Source organism: Brachycentrus maculatus, unplaced genomic scaffold (assembly GCF_059751285.1).
Source record: "Brachycentrus maculatus isolate JH-2025_06_01 unplaced genomic scaffold, ASM5975128v1 h1tg000199l, whole genome shotgun sequence".
Taxonomy (NCBI): Eukaryota; Metazoa; Arthropoda; class Insecta; order Trichoptera; family Brachycentridae; genus Brachycentrus; species Brachycentrus maculatus.
Window position 1 is genome coordinate 1,911,589 of NW_028280950.1, and position 17,922 is coordinate 1,929,510.

The 17,922-nt window shown below is 32.6% G+C and overlaps 1 protein-coding gene across 1 annotated transcript in view; it reads left to right on the top strand.

Moving 5' to 3' along the window:
* Positions 1–15,099, top strand: part of Syn2 (Syntrophin-like 2) — a 137,325-nt gene extending 122,226 nt beyond the window's left edge. The window contains exons 6-11 of the mRNA XM_088263334.1: positions 7,075–7,341; positions 9,442–9,626; positions 11,150–11,308; positions 12,132–12,359; positions 13,245–13,451; positions 14,072–15,099. Of these exons, the coding sequence (XP_088119460.1) occupies positions 7,075–7,341; positions 9,442–9,626; positions 11,150–11,308; positions 12,132–12,359; positions 13,245–13,451; positions 14,072–14,182 (1,157 nt within the window). The 3' untranslated portion in view covers positions 14,183–15,099. The remainder of the gene's footprint in view (positions 1–7,074; positions 7,342–9,441; positions 9,627–11,149; positions 11,309–12,131; positions 12,360–13,244; positions 13,452–14,071) is intronic.
* Positions 15,100–17,922: the final 2,823 nt, after the last annotated feature.

Below are 17,922 nucleotides of genomic sequence, written 5' to 3' on the forward strand. Positions count from 1 at the left end.
TACATATCGTAGTCGTACAGGAGAAAGTGACCAACTACCAAAACGTAAAATGTTCATTGGGGCCATTTAAGTCACTTTTGCTTGGCAAGATAATAAACACCAATGTAGTTAGTATTTTTAACAAGCTAATATATTATGCTTCCAAGTTTAAAATCCTTTGGGATTTTTTCAGGGCAATATTAAGCTAGTAAGATATCAAATAGTCAATGATCACGTTTTTCTAAAACAATGCACTTGGTCACTTTCTCTTGTATGACTACGATATAAAAAAAATAGTAAGACTCCGCTTAACGCGATTGATATATTTTGATTCAGTGCTAAAATATACATCGTTAAACAAGGGCACTTTAATACTCTGCAATGATATCAAACGTGCCTACTACCGCCTCTTACTGAAACAGCGCTAAGCGGAACAGCTTACGTGTTTGGTTAATCTATCGGTTCTATACTATTCCCTAGGTAAATAGATACTTCTATCCGAAGTTCCCGACGTTCCATTCTATCTCGTACAGTTTCACAATTAAAAAATCCTTTTTATTCTGCGCTGCTTGTCACTTGCAAGCGTCCAGTTACATCAACGCGATGGGTAACATCTTTCCAATTACAGGATTCCTTTTACTTAATTTTAGCTTTCTTTTTAAGTGAACGAAGATATATTAAATTAGGATCTTATTTGTTTAGCACGTATTATCATAATATGATACATACATTTATTTCGTAGCTCATTTAAACACGGATTATAAGATATTTTTTTACTAGTAAGAACTCTCTCTTTTACTATTCAATTAATTTCCGTAAACTAACAATTTTTTTAGTAATATGACATATATTTTTCCTTTTAAACCCTTATGGCACTGCATCAACGCAGTGTTATCTTGATCGTAACCACATGAAGGAAAGATGATCAGCCTTCCGCTTCAGGTATTAGTCCAGGGAATATTGGATAAACATTAGTGTGAAAAAATTTGACCCTCCCTGGGAATCGAACCCGGGCCTCTATTACGGTAGCCGAACATGCTGACCATTCACTATGAAGGCGGACACGGTGTATATAGTACTATTATTTTTTAAGCATTCTAACTTTTTTATCAAATACAATCTAACGTCCAATTTGAAGTAGAAAACTCATTTCAAAGCTAACCTTAACATATGTAGTAAATATATTTATTTGACACCTCTCTGGGAATCGAGCCCGGGACCTCCAGTACGGTAGCCGAGCGTGTTGACCATTGCACTACGGAGGCGGACAGCGTTTCCCGTTTATTATATAAAATTTATACAAGATACTAACATTTCTTATCATTTATTGTAGTCAAAGATACCATTAAAAACATTAAATTGATGCGTAAAATATATTATTATAAAATATCTAATATTTCCAACGTAACGATGCTTCATCCATCAAAGTGGCCCTTTAAACGGCTTTTATCCTCCCTTTAATTTTAATGTAACGATTAAAATTATGGCTCTAATAATAATTTTGAAGACCGTTATTAAAATTGGTTTATTTCACTCAGTAATGATGGTAAATAATCAAACACTAATGTATACTGTAATAATTATTATGTGAAAGTATTATAATTTGATTACATATTTTACTAAGCCATATTTTCCAATGCCAAAGTCCTTACTTTGACGTGTCTTCTTCTTCTACTGAAACTTATCCTCACACAATTTGCTCACTCCTTTCAACAAACGTCATACTAGTATATAAAATAACTTGATTTTTCAGAAGATCGTGTTCAAAGTTTAAGAATATAATAAATGTATTGAAAATAAATATCAAGCCACTTATTAGATCTTTTTAGGTAAAACGTGAAGGTTTTTTCTCCATTTGAAAAATATTTAGTATATTTAAAAAATTAATTAAACAATAACTTTTCTTCAAAATGCAAAAACAACACTTTCTTCCCTGTAGCGAGTAATTTTTTTTGACATCTCATTAAAGATGAAGAAGAACATGGCAATCTGGGCATTTACGGGGCTGACGACCGTCATAGGTTGGTTTAAGTGATCACTTAAAACACGTGTAACAAATGTTAATGTAACAAATATTGAATGTTACACGTGTGTAAAGTCATCACTTGAACTAGCCTATGACGGTCGATTCTTTTTATTGGAAAGAACTGCGTTATTAATTTTAATATTGTAATTTTTATTTATTGTTTCGGCACTAACTTTGTGGTAAGACATGTTACAATGATTAAAGAAAACACTTGTTTTTTACCACTTGAGTTTTATTATTGACTACATGTTTCAGAAGTTAAACTTCCATCATTCAGGTCTGTATAATAACTATAATGTTATTATACAGACTAAAATAATAAAATAATAAAACTCAAGTGGTAAAAAACAAGTGTTTTCTTTAATCATTTTAATATTGAAAAGTAGAAATGCCTGGAAAATTATTTAAAATTGCAAAAAAAACTTTTGTAACCATTTTAAATAATTGTAAAAAATATATGAAAATTCAAGATGTTTGTTTATATTTCTTCATACATGCATATGTAAAGATTGGCAATGAAATTGTCAAAATTGACTTCACTGAATGATTTTAACGTATGTGTGTAAAAGTATGTGTAACATGAATTATGATACCTGTATTTATAAGCCTTCTAACTGTCGGACGCGTAACCCTACACCCCTTCCTTCCGGACTTGTGGTAGCGATAGCAAACCCTTAACAATAGCCAGCTACAATATTATTACAACGTCTGGGCCAGGAAACAAAGTGCCCGATAAAAGCGAAAATAAGAGAACAAATTATAAGCTGACTTAAAATGAAGCCCGCTGGCGAGACACTTAATGAAAGTGCGGTTTAACTGGTACATATACACAAATAATGTATGTATATATATATATATATATATATATATATATATATATATATATATATATATATATATATATATATATATACATATATATATATATGTATATATATACATATATTTATGCAATACAAACGACTTTTTTTTATAAATAGTATTTATCGCTCACTCTTTTCAAGAACGTCATAAATCAAAAATCGTAAATTTTCAGTTGTGCGTGTTTTTGGAATGCCCAGAAAATGTACCATATCCCAGCAAAAGAGGTATATTTTTAACTTAACATTTACCCGCTACAGGGCAAAAAGTGTTGGTTTTGCATTTTGAAAAAAGGTTTTGTTTAATTTTTTTTTTCAATATACTAAATAATAATACGTAGTTAAATTGTTGACTTCCGTACGAATCTTAACCGTAGTGCATCCAGGTAGTTAAGTCTTAAATTTACACTAAAATCTTTTACCGGAAATGCACTTTAAGTCAGAGAACTGTTAAAGGAGATTATGAAGTAAACGAATTACTTTCGTAGAGCTGCGCTGCAGTGGACTGTAAAGGGATTATTTTCCTGGACCACAGATAAAGACAGCAGTAATACGATAATATAGATAGATGTTCCATGTCTAATCTCTAATCTCGCGAAATGGGTCAACTTCAAAGAGATGCTTCATTTTCTCCACTCTTATCTTGGCCCGTCATTCGAGAACGAAATGTACGAGCGGAGATATTTATCATCTCTTGAAACGAGACATTTTTCGTGAAGATGGTTGAGTTTAATACTCGGGAAGCCTAATTGCTAGGAAGTAGTAGTAGTTCAAATAAAAGCGGTCTTTCTATTCACGTGCTTCGCTTGGTTTTTTATACATTGGTGGCTCATAATTTCTAATTCATTTGTAATAATAAAAAAACCCCTATATTGTATTAAAATGTAACATGTAGGTATTTCAGCTCAACACAGGCTATGCCTAAAGAGCCAAAATACATATAATTAATCAAATATAAAATATGTATCTATGTACCGTAGAACGGGGCTACTTGAACTTTGATGTGTTACTTGAGCCCAGTACAAAAAAAATAAATTAGATCGTGGTATCGATCGAAGTATAGTGACAATAAGTGACACTTATTGTCACTATACTATCAGGGAAACAATGAATTATGTCGATACGTTCATAATTGTAGACCAAATACAGATTTGTTTTACTGGGCTCAAGTAACACATCAAAGTTCAAGTAGCCCCGTTCTACGGTACCTAAAATAAAATAAATAAATAATAATAATAATGATTATTTTAATAAAAGCATATGTATTATATTTTCCTCTCTCACTCGTTAAGGCCTAATATACGATAAATCGCAACTTTATTTTCTTTAAGCCCAGGTAACATTTAATTAAATTTAATGTTTTGCTTAATACACCGTTTTTGTATAGAAAAAATAAGTTTTTCTTTGAAATAAATATATCGTTTTGAAAAGAAAAGAGTTATTGATTATTTAGGAGTTAAAAAATAATAAAGATATTTTTTCAATATATATTCTTTAAAAAAATCAAATTCTAATAGATATGTATATTGTATTTAGTATATTATAATAATGTTAAATTCTTTTTTGTTTTCAAAGTATGGTACTTCAAATATTTCAAAAAAAATTAAGAAGCATTGTTTTATTTCTCAATAGCTTTTTAAAATCTTCCTAAAATCTGAAAGGTGTCATTCCCTCTTTTAAAAAAGTCAAAACTTTCACGTTTAAACTCTTGTCTATGAAGAGCTATCTTTATACCAGTGGTTCTCAACGGTAAATAAGTTTTGAAAACATATTTTAAAAGATATTCATTTCCTTGTGGTTTGATTTTTGCTTATTCCCATCTCAACAGTTGAGATATCACTTTTATGATATGAAATATCACTTCTATGTTGAGATATCAATCATAATATTGATATATTTATTTTTCGTTTTATGAAAATGTTTATTTTTAAACAGACACTACCCATGAATAAATATATATAATTTAAACAAAGTTACATAATTTTAAAATGGAAAATAACAAATTTAGTGCTTCAAATATAAATTATAATAAATATATATTTTTTCATTAATTGATTCGGCAGTCACTTTGTGGTAAAATCTATCCATTTTTAATTAATGTTTTACTTAGTAAATACCACAATTTCTTAAAATTTACTGTGACACGTGTTTCGATGCATTCCGCATCATTTTCAAACACCGTATGATTTACGTATACGGTGTTTGAAAATGATGCGGAATGCATCGAAACACGAGTCACAGTGGATTTTAAGAAATAGTGGTATTTACATAATTTTAAAATGGAAAATAACAAATTTAGTGCTTCAAATATAAATTATAATAAATATATATTTTTTCATTAATTGATTCAGCAGTCACTTTGTGGTAAAATCTATCCATTTTTAATCAATGTTTTACTTAGTAAATACCACTATTTCTTAAAATCTACTGTGACACGTGTTTCGATGCATTCCGCATCATTTTCAAACACCGTATGATTTACGTATACGGTGTTTGAAAATGATGCGGAGTCACAGTAGATTTTAAGAAATAGTGGTATTTACTTCGTAAAAAATTAATTAATTATTAATTAAAAATATTTATTTTACATAAATAATAATGTATGACCACAGTTGGGGAATGCATGTTTAAAAATGCACATAAGTACGAGATGTAGGTGAATCTGTGCAGAATTTGAATGCAACGCTGACCCAACATCGCCTTTACGGGACGTACTATACGAGCACTCGTATTTTATTCCAGTTTTGCTGAAAACTTGCTCTTTACTCTGCTCTAACAATACCTTTATGTGCTCTTTTTCTGTGCCGGATTTCATTTCACAATGGAAACAGCGATGCTTTATCGCAGTTATTAAATCATAAAAAATAATCCGTGTTTTGTTCACGAAAACGTAATATGATGTACGATTATTTTCAAATGCGTATGCATTTTTTATTTTTTACCTCAGAGGTAATGTAATAAGAAAATATAGACTTGGTAAAAAAAATACATATTTATCATTAATAATCCTTTGTTAAAACGTGATTTCTTATCAATCGCAATGCTTCATGTTTTAATAAGTTAGGTACAAAATAGTAATGTTGCATTTCATTATATACGCATTTATTTATTATTTATTATTTATTTATATATCTCGTGCTCAGGTTATAGGTCCTTCTGTCCTGGACAACGTCACCTAGGCCATGCCTTCGAATCATGTTATCTTTCTGCAGCACCCATGAATTCCTTGATCTTACGCTTGAGGAAGATCCACTTCTATTGCCTGGTTAACTACATGTTCGGGTTCTCTGCGTCCCATATCGCTTACTCATTTTAACAACGTCATATATCAAAAATCGTCAATTTTCAGTTGTTCATGTTTTTGGAATGCCCAGAAAATGCACTATATCCCAGCAAAAGCGGCATATTTTTAACTTAATATTTACCCGCTAGAGGGCAGAAAGTATTGATTTCCATTTTGAAGAAAAGGTATTGTTTAATATATTTTTTTAAAAATACTTAATATTTTTCAAATGGAGAAAAAACCATCAGGTTTTACCTAAAAAGATCTGTTGCACAGTAAAAAGTTCAATAAGTGGCTTGATATTTATTTTTAAGACATTTTATCATATTTTTAAACTTTAAAAAATCCTGAAAAATCAAGTTTTTTGATTTATGACATTGTTGAAAGGAGTGAACGACATGTGAAAATTACAAAGTAAAAAAAAAACTAACTAACTGTATACTCGAAGTTTTCAGACAAGATTTTCGATACTACTTTGAATCATGAGTACTGCTTTGATTTTTTTTATCAAATACAATATAACGTCCAATTTGTTTTGTTAAATGTCAAATTTGATTTGTAAGGGTGAAGACTGAATGCGAGCATTCAGGCAGTCAGTACAGCGAGCCGAGCGCTCCATCCATAGTTTGGTATGCTCGCCGCGAGTAATGTTACAATGAAATGCTCCGGTCAGTCTCCACCTTAAGGCGTTCAGATTTTACCTAAAAAGATCTGTTGCACAGTAAAAAGTGCAAAAGTGGCTTGATATTTATTTTTAATACATTTCATTTTATTCTTAAACTTTAAAAACAATCTTCTGAAAAATCAAGTTTTTTTTTATATATATGACGTTGTTGAAAGGAGTGAGCGATATGCCTCATTATCATCTCTGCCTCCTATATGCCTATTAAAATAACTCATTTACGTTGGTTAATTCTCCATTTTAGTGGACGGCGCCTCGGACTCGGACAGCATCGCGGGGGACGAGCACCCGCAGCACCACGCCACGGGCTGGAACATCGTGCCCGGGCTGGGGGGCGCCGGCACGCCGGGCGGCGAGGGCGCGCCGGGCGCAGGGCTCGCCTGCAACAGCCTCGGCCGCGGGGAGGACCCCTGGAGCCGCGGGGGCTCGGCCGCCAACAGCCGGCCCTCCTCCGTGGCGTCCGACTACGTGGGCTCCATGGGCAGGAAACACTGGGCGGACGTCTTCACCGGTTAGTATTGCTACATTTACATATTAGGTAGTGCTGAATTTACGAATGAGCTATATCGCAGTCATACAGGAAAAAGTGACCATTGTTTTACAAAAACGTGATCATTGACTATTCGGCAACTTAAAACACAGTAAGGGACTGTGGCAACCCACAACAATCGAATGAACGAGCATCATCGAACACGCTGTGGCAACCCACAGCAATCGAATGAACGAGCATAATCGAACACCCAAACCGAGCTCGCACCGAACGGAAACCAGAACGTCACATTCCGTCACCGCCCGTCCACTGATCGACACGTCCTTCAACTGTTCTCACATTAGAATCACGCGATTATTCTTAAATATTTCTTGATTGTAATTTTCTAGAACTGAATAAATTTGTGTTAAAAGTAATCCGCTTTCATCTTGCTTCCCTTCTGTTAAATTAAGTTGGTATTCAACTAGAACCCGTAGGACATATTTTTGTACTACGTTTTTTTTTGCATTTTTGGACTAAGTAGAATCTACTTAGTCTAAAAATGCAAAAAAAACGTACTACAAAAAAATGTCCCTTACTGTGTTTTGAATTTGGACAGCCGTATTTGATATCTTACCAGCTTAATATTGCCCTGAAAAAATCCCAAAGTATTTTAAACTTGGAAGTATAACGTATTGTCTTGGTAAAAACGACTAACTGCATTGATGTTTATTTTCTTACCAAGCAAAAGTGACTCAAATGGCCCTCCTGAACATTTTACGTTTTGGTAGTTGGTCACTTTCTCCTGTACGACTACGATATGTAAACAAGCTCTAGCTTAGGTCGCAAAATTGGTAGTCGTAAGGGCGCTTGTCCACTACCCGGAATTTTACCGTCCGGCAGTCCCGTTTTGAAAAATGAAAGCGACTACGACAGTTTAGCGTGATCGAATTTACGCGTAGCGTGTTAACGCATCGATCCGAAAAAAGATGGATAAAAGCACAAGCCAATCCAAGCCAATCGTCATTTGACAAAAGCACAAGCCAATCATCGTTTTAAAACGCTAACTGACGTACCGGACGGTAAAATTTCGTGTAATTCCGTGTAGTGCACAAACATACTTTTTTCATTATTATTTTTTTCATAAAAAAAGTCGGATTGTCAGATTTATGTAAAATTTTAAATATTTCTTATAATCCAACTTTAAATATTTGTACAAAAATTATTTGCATTGCTAAAAATATGTTCTATCCAGGCTGATGCTGGTTCAATGCATATTAATAAAAATGTAAAAGTTCGTTTGTTCTAAATCCTATAACTCCTTAAGTTATTCACTGATTACATTGAAATTTCGACACAGCATTGCATTGTAAAAAAAACATTTTTTTTGGAAAAAAACATTTTTGACAGCAGTGGCAGCGCCATATGTAGAATACGCAATACTAAACTTTGTTAATGGCGGACAGCGTGCTTCTTGATTGGATGCTGTCACTTTTGATATTTTATATCTTTTTTCATTGCATATTTTTTTCATAGATTTTTAATATTTTCATTTCTTTACAAGCATTGAGAAATTAAACAAATCAGAAACGGGTACATTTATTTTTATTTCTTTTACATTTAACAAGATCGAGCCGCGGCAACGCGCTCTCGGGTACATCTAGTTGTCAATGAAAGAATATGTGCATTTAAAAAATAAGTATTTACAGAACACTGTTTAATTTACTTAAATAAATTTAAATCTCTAAAATTAGATTACTTTTTTTCTTTATTTTAAATTCTTTTGCATTATACAAACATGACATAAATTCAAATACAAAAAAATATGAATAAAATATAAATACAAAAAAAGATCCCACAAAGGCATAGCCTGTGTGTGGGTAAACAATATAATTTAGGTCATAGTAAAGGACACTGGCAAGAATACAATAGATATTATAAGCAGTACAACTTGAATAAAAGGGTTAATATAAAATACAAAATACTTGACTATCAGAAAACAAAAATAAAATAAAATAAAATATTTTTTTAAAAATAAAATTAAAAACATAAAAAAGACGAAAAAGTAAATAAACTTTAAAATAAACTTTTTATCATTATTGTATTTACAAAATATAAAGATATTTGTTTGTCTAATTTCAGTACCCCTTATGATGGCTTACGTAACCCGCTATGTATTTGGAACTGACAAACTGCGTCCCAATTCCTTCGAGGTCCGCGGCCTCAACGGAGTGTCTACCGGAGTAATTCACTGCGACGATCTTGCCATTATGTCCCAGTGGTTGAAGTACATCATGGACAATATTGTAGGATTAACTAATCTGCAGGTTAGAGACTCTTCATCTAATTATTATTATTAAACCATATCCATATATTTATTGTAGCTGCAGACAGTTGGTAGAATTCCATATTGGATTGTTGGGCAATATATCCAAAATAAAACACGTTTTTTTTAGATTGAATTCTACATTAATTTATGTATATGTTAATACGTGACACTCGTGTTTGATAATGTCCTAAGAAGACGAAACGCGTCACGTATTAACATGTACATAAATAAATGTAGAATTCAATCCGAAAAACCGTGTTTTATTTTGGATATATTACCCAACAATTCATATCCATACAAACAAAAAACGCGCTTAGAGAAGACTCTAAGAAGTATATCAGGCAAGAGTCTTCGAGATAGAATAAAAAACGCTAGGATCAGAGATATATGCGAGATCAAAGATGTCGTTAGGTGGGGAAGGAAACGAAGGAGACAATGATATGCCCATGTGAGAAGAATGGAATCATCCAGACTCCCTCACATCGGACTATACAGCCAACCCCATGGTAGACGACACCCGGGCAGACCACCAAAGAGATGGGTCGATAGGTGGGAATTGACATCGCAGGAGGCTAATCCCTCGTAAAAACAGGTACAACAAGATGAAGAAGAAGAAGAAACCATATCTGCTCCCTATGTGGAGTCCACAAACTGTCTCCAGGCTTTTCTGTCGGCTGCCAGCTCCCTTGCATCCTCCCAATTCAGGTCCACATCCCGAAGTTCTCTGACGAGAACTGCCGACGAATTGTCAGCGGTGGTGTAAAACAAATTTATGAGGTGAATGTTAGTGGGAAAAGAAGCAGAGGAAGACCGAGAAAAACATGGCACGATCAGGTATACCAAATACTTGAAAGTGGTCAGGTTAGGAGTCGTAACAATCGGCGGGTATGTATGAGGAGATGCATGAACGTGGAAGAGGCGAAGAATGTTTGCAAGGACAGAGTGGTGTGGCGCTCTATTCTCTCTGCCTACCCCTGCGGGGAAGCGGCGTGATGGTTAGTTAGTTTTTTTTATTACAAAATTTCATATGTCTGATTTCACGTATCATATTTCAAAATAAAAACTGGTTTACCGTGATCGGAGGGCGCAGAACCTTTAAATTAACTTTTGGTACTATGCTGATATTATACAATACATATTTAACCCTAGATTGCTTAACAATCCAACAACAACCATATCAAACCCAATCCAAAAAATATGACATAGAAATAAACGGTAATAAATAAGATAATGAAAAACTTAGATTATTTTCGAAGTAAAAGTAACTTTCTTTGGGTTTTACATTTAAAGAGATTATAGTAATAAAAAAAGTACATTAAAAATTTACTGTGAGGTAGGGGGAGCATGCGAATTGTCATTTTGCCGTCGTAATTTTTACGATAGTTTAGTATTCTAGTTTAAATAATGCGCAAAATTGATTGAATAATTTTATAGTAAAATTTACTGAATTGAGTTATGAATGTTATTTTATATTCTTACGTTTTTATAAATGGATGTTTTATTTATTTAATCTTTTTTCAGACTAAGTTGTACAACAGAAACTTTGCGGCTGGAGAGAGGATAGAATATATGGGGTGGGTACACGAAGGAGTACTGAATAATAACCAACCCTGGCAAACATATAAACCAAGGTTCCTCACCCTTAAAGGAACTGATGTGATGTTATTCGACACCCCACCAGTGAGTATCGTTAATAATTTATTAAAAAGTGCTTTCTTCTCACTGGTTTAGAATTTTCAAAGAAATCTTTCAGCAAATTTATTAAATTTATTAGATTATTATGTTGTAAACGAATGCCTTCTTGACTGATTATCTTCCATATTTTGTGTCAATTTTTTTCTTGTAAACTTTCTTTACAATTTACCAACGAGAAAAGCTGCCTGAAGGAGGCTCTCTCTAGTCTGGTGTCTATATGCTTCGGCATCTGTAAAAAGAAACAAAAAAGGGATTTTCACTGGCTGGGATTGAATTGTACATTAGTAATGTAGTCATGAATATTTGCATGAGCGACCTACATAATTAAAAACACGACACCGAGATGTACATTTTCGTAGAATTACTCTTGCGGGAAGTTAAATATACTTGAACATGAATAAAATATAATGATGTTTCAACAAAAATGAAGAAGAGTAAGTTAGTCTAGGTATTTACAGGACTTACAACCTTTCGTTGGCTAGTTTAAGTGATCATAGTTGTATTATACTCGTCAAAGTGTATGTTGAATGAAAATTGATAGAATCACTTCATATACATCTTTACATTCACCATTCTACTCACAATTGACAACCACACTACTCAAATTTCAAAAGTTATATTTATGGTTCATTTGATACCTTCTTTCACATGCTAGTTCTCGGCACCATCTATGATTGAGTTTTGTAAGTCTTATTACCGGACACATTTAAAAAAAATCTATGTAAGATTTGAAACGAGCCCAGATTTGCAAAGAAAGATTTTTGACTCTAAATATTGTATATAAATAAAATAATTTGTATATTTTCAGCTGTCGGTGGGCGGTTTGACCAAGTGTCCATACGTACTGAAGGTGTACCAGACCATGTTTAGGGTGGTGAAGGAGTCGGAGAACGTGGACTGGCGGCAGCACTGCTTTCTGGTGCAGGCTTCCGGGGCGGCGGGTCCTCGCTACCTCAGCGTGGAGACCAGGCAGGAGTTGCTCCGCATCGAGAGCGCCTGGACTGCCGCCATTCTCACCTCCGTCATTAAATTAGGGGTATTTTTTATTGAAATCTTTTTGTACAGTTAACTGGATTGAGAGAGAGTACATTGTTTGCTGAAAAGCAATAAACGTATTTCAACCAATTAATAACAGTATTGTATTTGTATTGTTAACTTGAACACTTTTCCGAAATGTTTAAGAAGTTACACAACACCAATTAGTCTCAATTTTTGTGGTCAAAGTCTTTAATTGTATTATTTGACTTATACTAAAAGTCAAAAGCCGTATACTAAAACAGTATACGGCTCCGCTCCACCTTCAACACTTTGTACTTGCAAACCATTTTTGTTTTCTTGCGTTTCCATAGCTTATCATAAAATAGGGTCTCATATCTTCATATGTATAATAAAATATACTCAATGTACATAATAAAGATTTTTAAACCTTTCTTTATTAACATCAACAATAATCGCAGAATAAATGAAATATATGAATATTCCTGTTCCTTTCAAATGTTCCGATAGGTAGTAATTTTCAATGTATGTATTTCGGAAAAAAAATAATATGTGAGAGATACACATAAACATAGATATAGGTATTCTTGTATGTTCCTTTTAAATTGGTACCTATTGTGGTCACCATTTTTAGTGCTGTAAGCTCAAAAGCAGTGGCTCTAATTTCGACACCCACACTACCACAACATAATTAATAGTTATTTAATACAAGCAGCTTAAGCTTTCCTGAAAATAAAAATTGTTAAAATTGATATTCATGTTCATCATACAAATTTGATGATTTGTTTTGATTTATTGGAAGTTATAAATTTCTCCCATAATCATTATTAAACCTGTATTTGTGCACTAAAAAATACGAGTTTCTCCTGTCTTCTTCTCAGTCCTGCTCCAGTGTCCCGCTGAATAATAAATTTATGTGTTTCAGAAAAAGACGTTCACAGTATGTTTTGAGGGGCGTACTTGCGGGCTAACGCTGGACTGGAGCTCCGGCTTCTCTCTCCAGGAAGGGGCCCCGGGGGCTCCGGCCCTCTGGGCGTACCGCTTCTCCCAGCTGCGTGGCTCCAGCGATGACGGCAAGTCCAAGCTCAAGTTGCACTTCCAGGATACGGAGACCAGGGCCATTGAGACTAAGGTAACTTAATCAACTGATTTTTAACTCAACCACCGTGGTCATTACATTGTAAGTTTTGTTTTTTAGTTTTTATCAATATTTTTTAACTGTTCATTAATTTTGTTACTTTATGTTCAAATTTTTAAATTAGCCTATCAGTTTTCTAAACATTTTTTATTAGTATCTCTTTGGCGGTGTAAAAAGGCAACACTTTAAAATAAAATATAAATATACATAATTTTTTTCCATTAATTTTTCCATAAATTTCCATTATTGGACTACCAAATAATCAGTAATGCATTGTCAAATTCTTCATCTGAATGAAGAACTATCGTAACTGTATATAAGAAAAGTTTTCAGGGATGACAATCAAATTTTCGAATTTGAGTTCTCTCAATATTTATTCAAAATGATTGAATTAAAAAAGCTATTTATTATTATTATTATTGTATTTCAAAAACTTTCTGCACAACAAAATCAGTGGCATAAAAAACACAATACATGAATAAAATTGAAATCGATTTTTGTGCCACTTAGGGTAGTTCTAGATTCAGGCGCCAAATTGATTTCTAGATTATGTGAAATGACTAGTAAATTATATTATTATCATCAATAATTTTAATATATTTTTTATGTTACAGGAACTAGAATGTCAGATACTTCAGAGCCTTCTGTTCTGTATGCACGCTTTTTTGACTGCAAAAGTCGCATCCGTTGATCCGGCGTTCCTCTCGTCAATTCAGGTGACATAGAAGATTCTTTGGGATTCAATTTATCCGACATTTTCGGGCTATTCGCCTTGCATACATCGTGCCTGCTACTTGAAGCGCTACCAACATACTTGGCTCATTCGAGGACAATAAAACGTACTCTACCTAGTTATAGGTAAACCAGCTTTTAATAAATATTTGGTAGTCGAAAATCTGAGCTTCGTAAACAAAGTATCACTAAGATGTTTTTGTGACGCAGGTTAACATGTTAAATTCTTTTATAAAGAACTGTTGTATTGTTAATTATTTATTATTAAAAGTGGTGTGGCATTTTGAAATAAATGCTTTATAAGATGGAAGAAAGGTCTTTGTTAAATAATGAACAGTCAATTGTTTTGGATCTGGAGCATCAAATTATGCATTGTACAATATTGTTGTGTTCCGTGTAATTATTATAACCATTTTATGTCTGTATTATGAAAATTAGTCGTAAGTTTTCAAAGATGTGCACAAACGATAAAAGATGAAGTAAAATAATCTTCGACTGACTATTAGAAATCGTAATGTTTAAACAGTCAACGAATGCTCGAGTGAGTGTGAACTATTTGTATATATTATATAGAAAAAATATGTTTCCTTATCATTTTGTTCAAACGGAATCCTTTATGTGGAATGAAAAGCTTCTACAATATATTATGTTGTACGCCATTGTTCCCATATTACTATTTACTTTGAATTTTGTCATACAAATGTCAATAATATATTCAACTCTTCCCTTACGATGCTAAAAACTTCCGCGCGCTCTGGTGATATGTATTTTGTACACCATATGAAAATGTGATTTAAAAACGGGAAAAATGTGAATATTTCTTAATGTTGCTTTTATTGACCATAGTTGAAGTTAAAATGTATCAATTTTGTAATGTTAGCTCTGATTAGTACCTAAAAAAGAAAGAAAACATACATTATAAGTATCCACCATAGCTAGTGTAGCGATACCATCCCGAATGATGTCTTGCGCGCAGCTAAAATGAGATCTTCCGAAACATTATGAAGCCGCATGAGCGTGTACGTAAAGTGCGGCACGCACGCATACTCTGAGAAACGTCTGTGTACTGGTGATTCTATCCCCGATTTATTTTACAATTTATTTATTCCCGTCGCTGCAAATGAATAACTTTATCTTTTAATACTTTTATGTAACACATAAAAGTATTACGGAATAAAACGAAAAATTCTGAGCCCGTATCTATTATATTTTATACTGATATTCTCATTTTTAAACTGGAGTTGTAGTAAATACATATCATCGGGAGGGGAAGGTTAAAGTGACTTCTCCTGGTTGAACAATTCTCATTGTTCTACCAGAAATGTTATCTTAGAGGTTCTAAGATTATGAAAATGAAATCAAGAACATAAGACAAAACATGAAAAATATCTTACAAAACTGACTCCTGGAAAGCAATAAGTTTACATTTTCTCAGTTGCAAGACACAGCGATATCACAAATTAATGTTTTATATTTTGAAGATAAAGCTCCTTCAAACTTCATTTTTTCATTTTATCCAGTACTGTCTACTAATTTGTATATAAATTCGCAATCTTCAAAATGTTGTATAAAAATATATAATGATAAATTGTTAACATAGGTAATAAATAAACACTCCTCTTTTTTTTAATTATAACTATTTTTATTTATTATAGCTATTAATTTTTCCCCTTTAAATTATGTGTAATTATAATGAAATAAGAAAAATATTGTTTGATTTTTGTTCGACATATGATTAGATACTTTTCCGTTTTATCATGTTGGACATTAGTGATTTATTGGTGAATGTTAGCAAATCCAAAATCATGGTTTTTGAAAGAGATGAATGTAGATCTGAGTGTGAAATATTGGTAAATGGGGAGATTTTGGAACAGGTAGATGATTTCATATATTTGGGTAGTATGTTTTCTAGGGATGGAAAGATTGATAAAGACATAGAAAGGAGAGTGAATGCTGGGAACAGAGTAAATGGTGCACTAAAATCAGTTTTAGCAAATAAAAATCTATCAGCGGAAGCTAAACTGGCAGTACACAATGGAGTTCTGGTTCCAACCCTTATGTATGGAAGCGAAGCATAGAGTTGGCAAAAGAAGGATGAAAGCAGACTGAATGCAGTCGAAATGCGATCCCTCAGACGAATGTGTGGCAAAACGATGTTTGATAGATGTTCGAATGATGAAATAAGGAAAGAATGTAAGACTGAGATAAGCATTATCGATAAAATTAAGAAAGGTGTGTTCAGATGGTTTGGACATGTGGAGCGTATGAGTGAAAAAAGAACGGTTAAACAAATTTATGGGGCGAATGTAGTTGGAAAAAGAAGCAGAGGACGACCGAGGAAAACTTGGCACAATCAGGTATGTCAAATACTTGAAAGCGGCCGGGTCAGGAGTCGTAATAATCGTCGGGTATGTATGAGGAGATGCATGAATGTAGAAGAGGCAAAGAATGTTTGCAAAGACAGAGTGGTGTGGCGTTTGATTCTCTCTGCCTACCCCTGCGGGAAAGCGGCGTGATGGTTAGTTAGTTAGTTAGTTACATTATAATTACCACATGATATTATTCATCTTATTTAAAATAAACAATTTATATTTTTCTTTTCAAATTACGTATTATGCATGAAATTATTTTCTTTGCGATTGTTTTGATGGATATAGATATACATATTTTCCTTATATATAAATATAGCGTATATTTGTTGATGATTTTAAGACTCTCCATGTAGTACGCACACTGTCAATGAAAGAATAGGCCTTCTTTGTAGATTATAGAAAATAATATATTTACATTGTTTAAAAAATTATGTGAGCAGATATAAATTTTAGAAATATTGATCGTTTTTTGGTGCTTATGTATATAAAACTAGAATCATCATATCCACTCCTAAAATATCGATTTCCTCACATAGTAAAATGTATTTTGCAATGAGTTTGTCAATTGTATTTGCATGTAAGAAAAAGTTATTTACTCATTATTTTAAAAAGTCAATTTTATAAACAGCCGGAATGAATGTACGAATCCATGGTTTTATAGCAAATTATTAGAGTAATGTTAATCTAGGATATTTGGTGTAATTATATTATTATTATAATGTCTTGTATATCATTTTTATGACCAAATCACCAAAGAAAATGTCAATCTCATTGTATTTAATTGAATCTGTTTAGTTTATATTTTTTTTAGTTTACTTATATCGCTCACTCCTTTCAAGAACGTCATAAATCAAAATACTTGATTTTTCAGGAGAACGATTTTAAAGTTTAAAAATATAACACAATGTATTAAAAATAAATATCAAGCCACTTATTCAACTTTTTACTGTGCAACAGATCTTTTAATGTAAAACCTGAAGGTTTTTTCTACATTTGAAAAATATTTAATTTATTTATAAAAATAATTATACTATACATTTTCTTAAAAATGCAACAACAACATTTTCTGCCCTGTAGCGGGTAAATATTAAGTTAAAAATATGCCTCTTTTGCTGGGATATAGTAAATTTTCTTGGCATTCCGAAAACATGCACAATTGAAAATTGTCGATTTTTGATTTATGACGTTCTTGAAAGGAGTGAGCGATATGTATTTAGGAAATTTATGTATTGCGCTGTTCGTAATTATAAAATTCTTTATAACAACAATTTAAGGATTCCAAATTGTTAAAGAATTTAGTTTTCTTTCTTGCAATATACTTTTTTCTACATGCCAATTTATTCGCTTTTTACCTAATTACA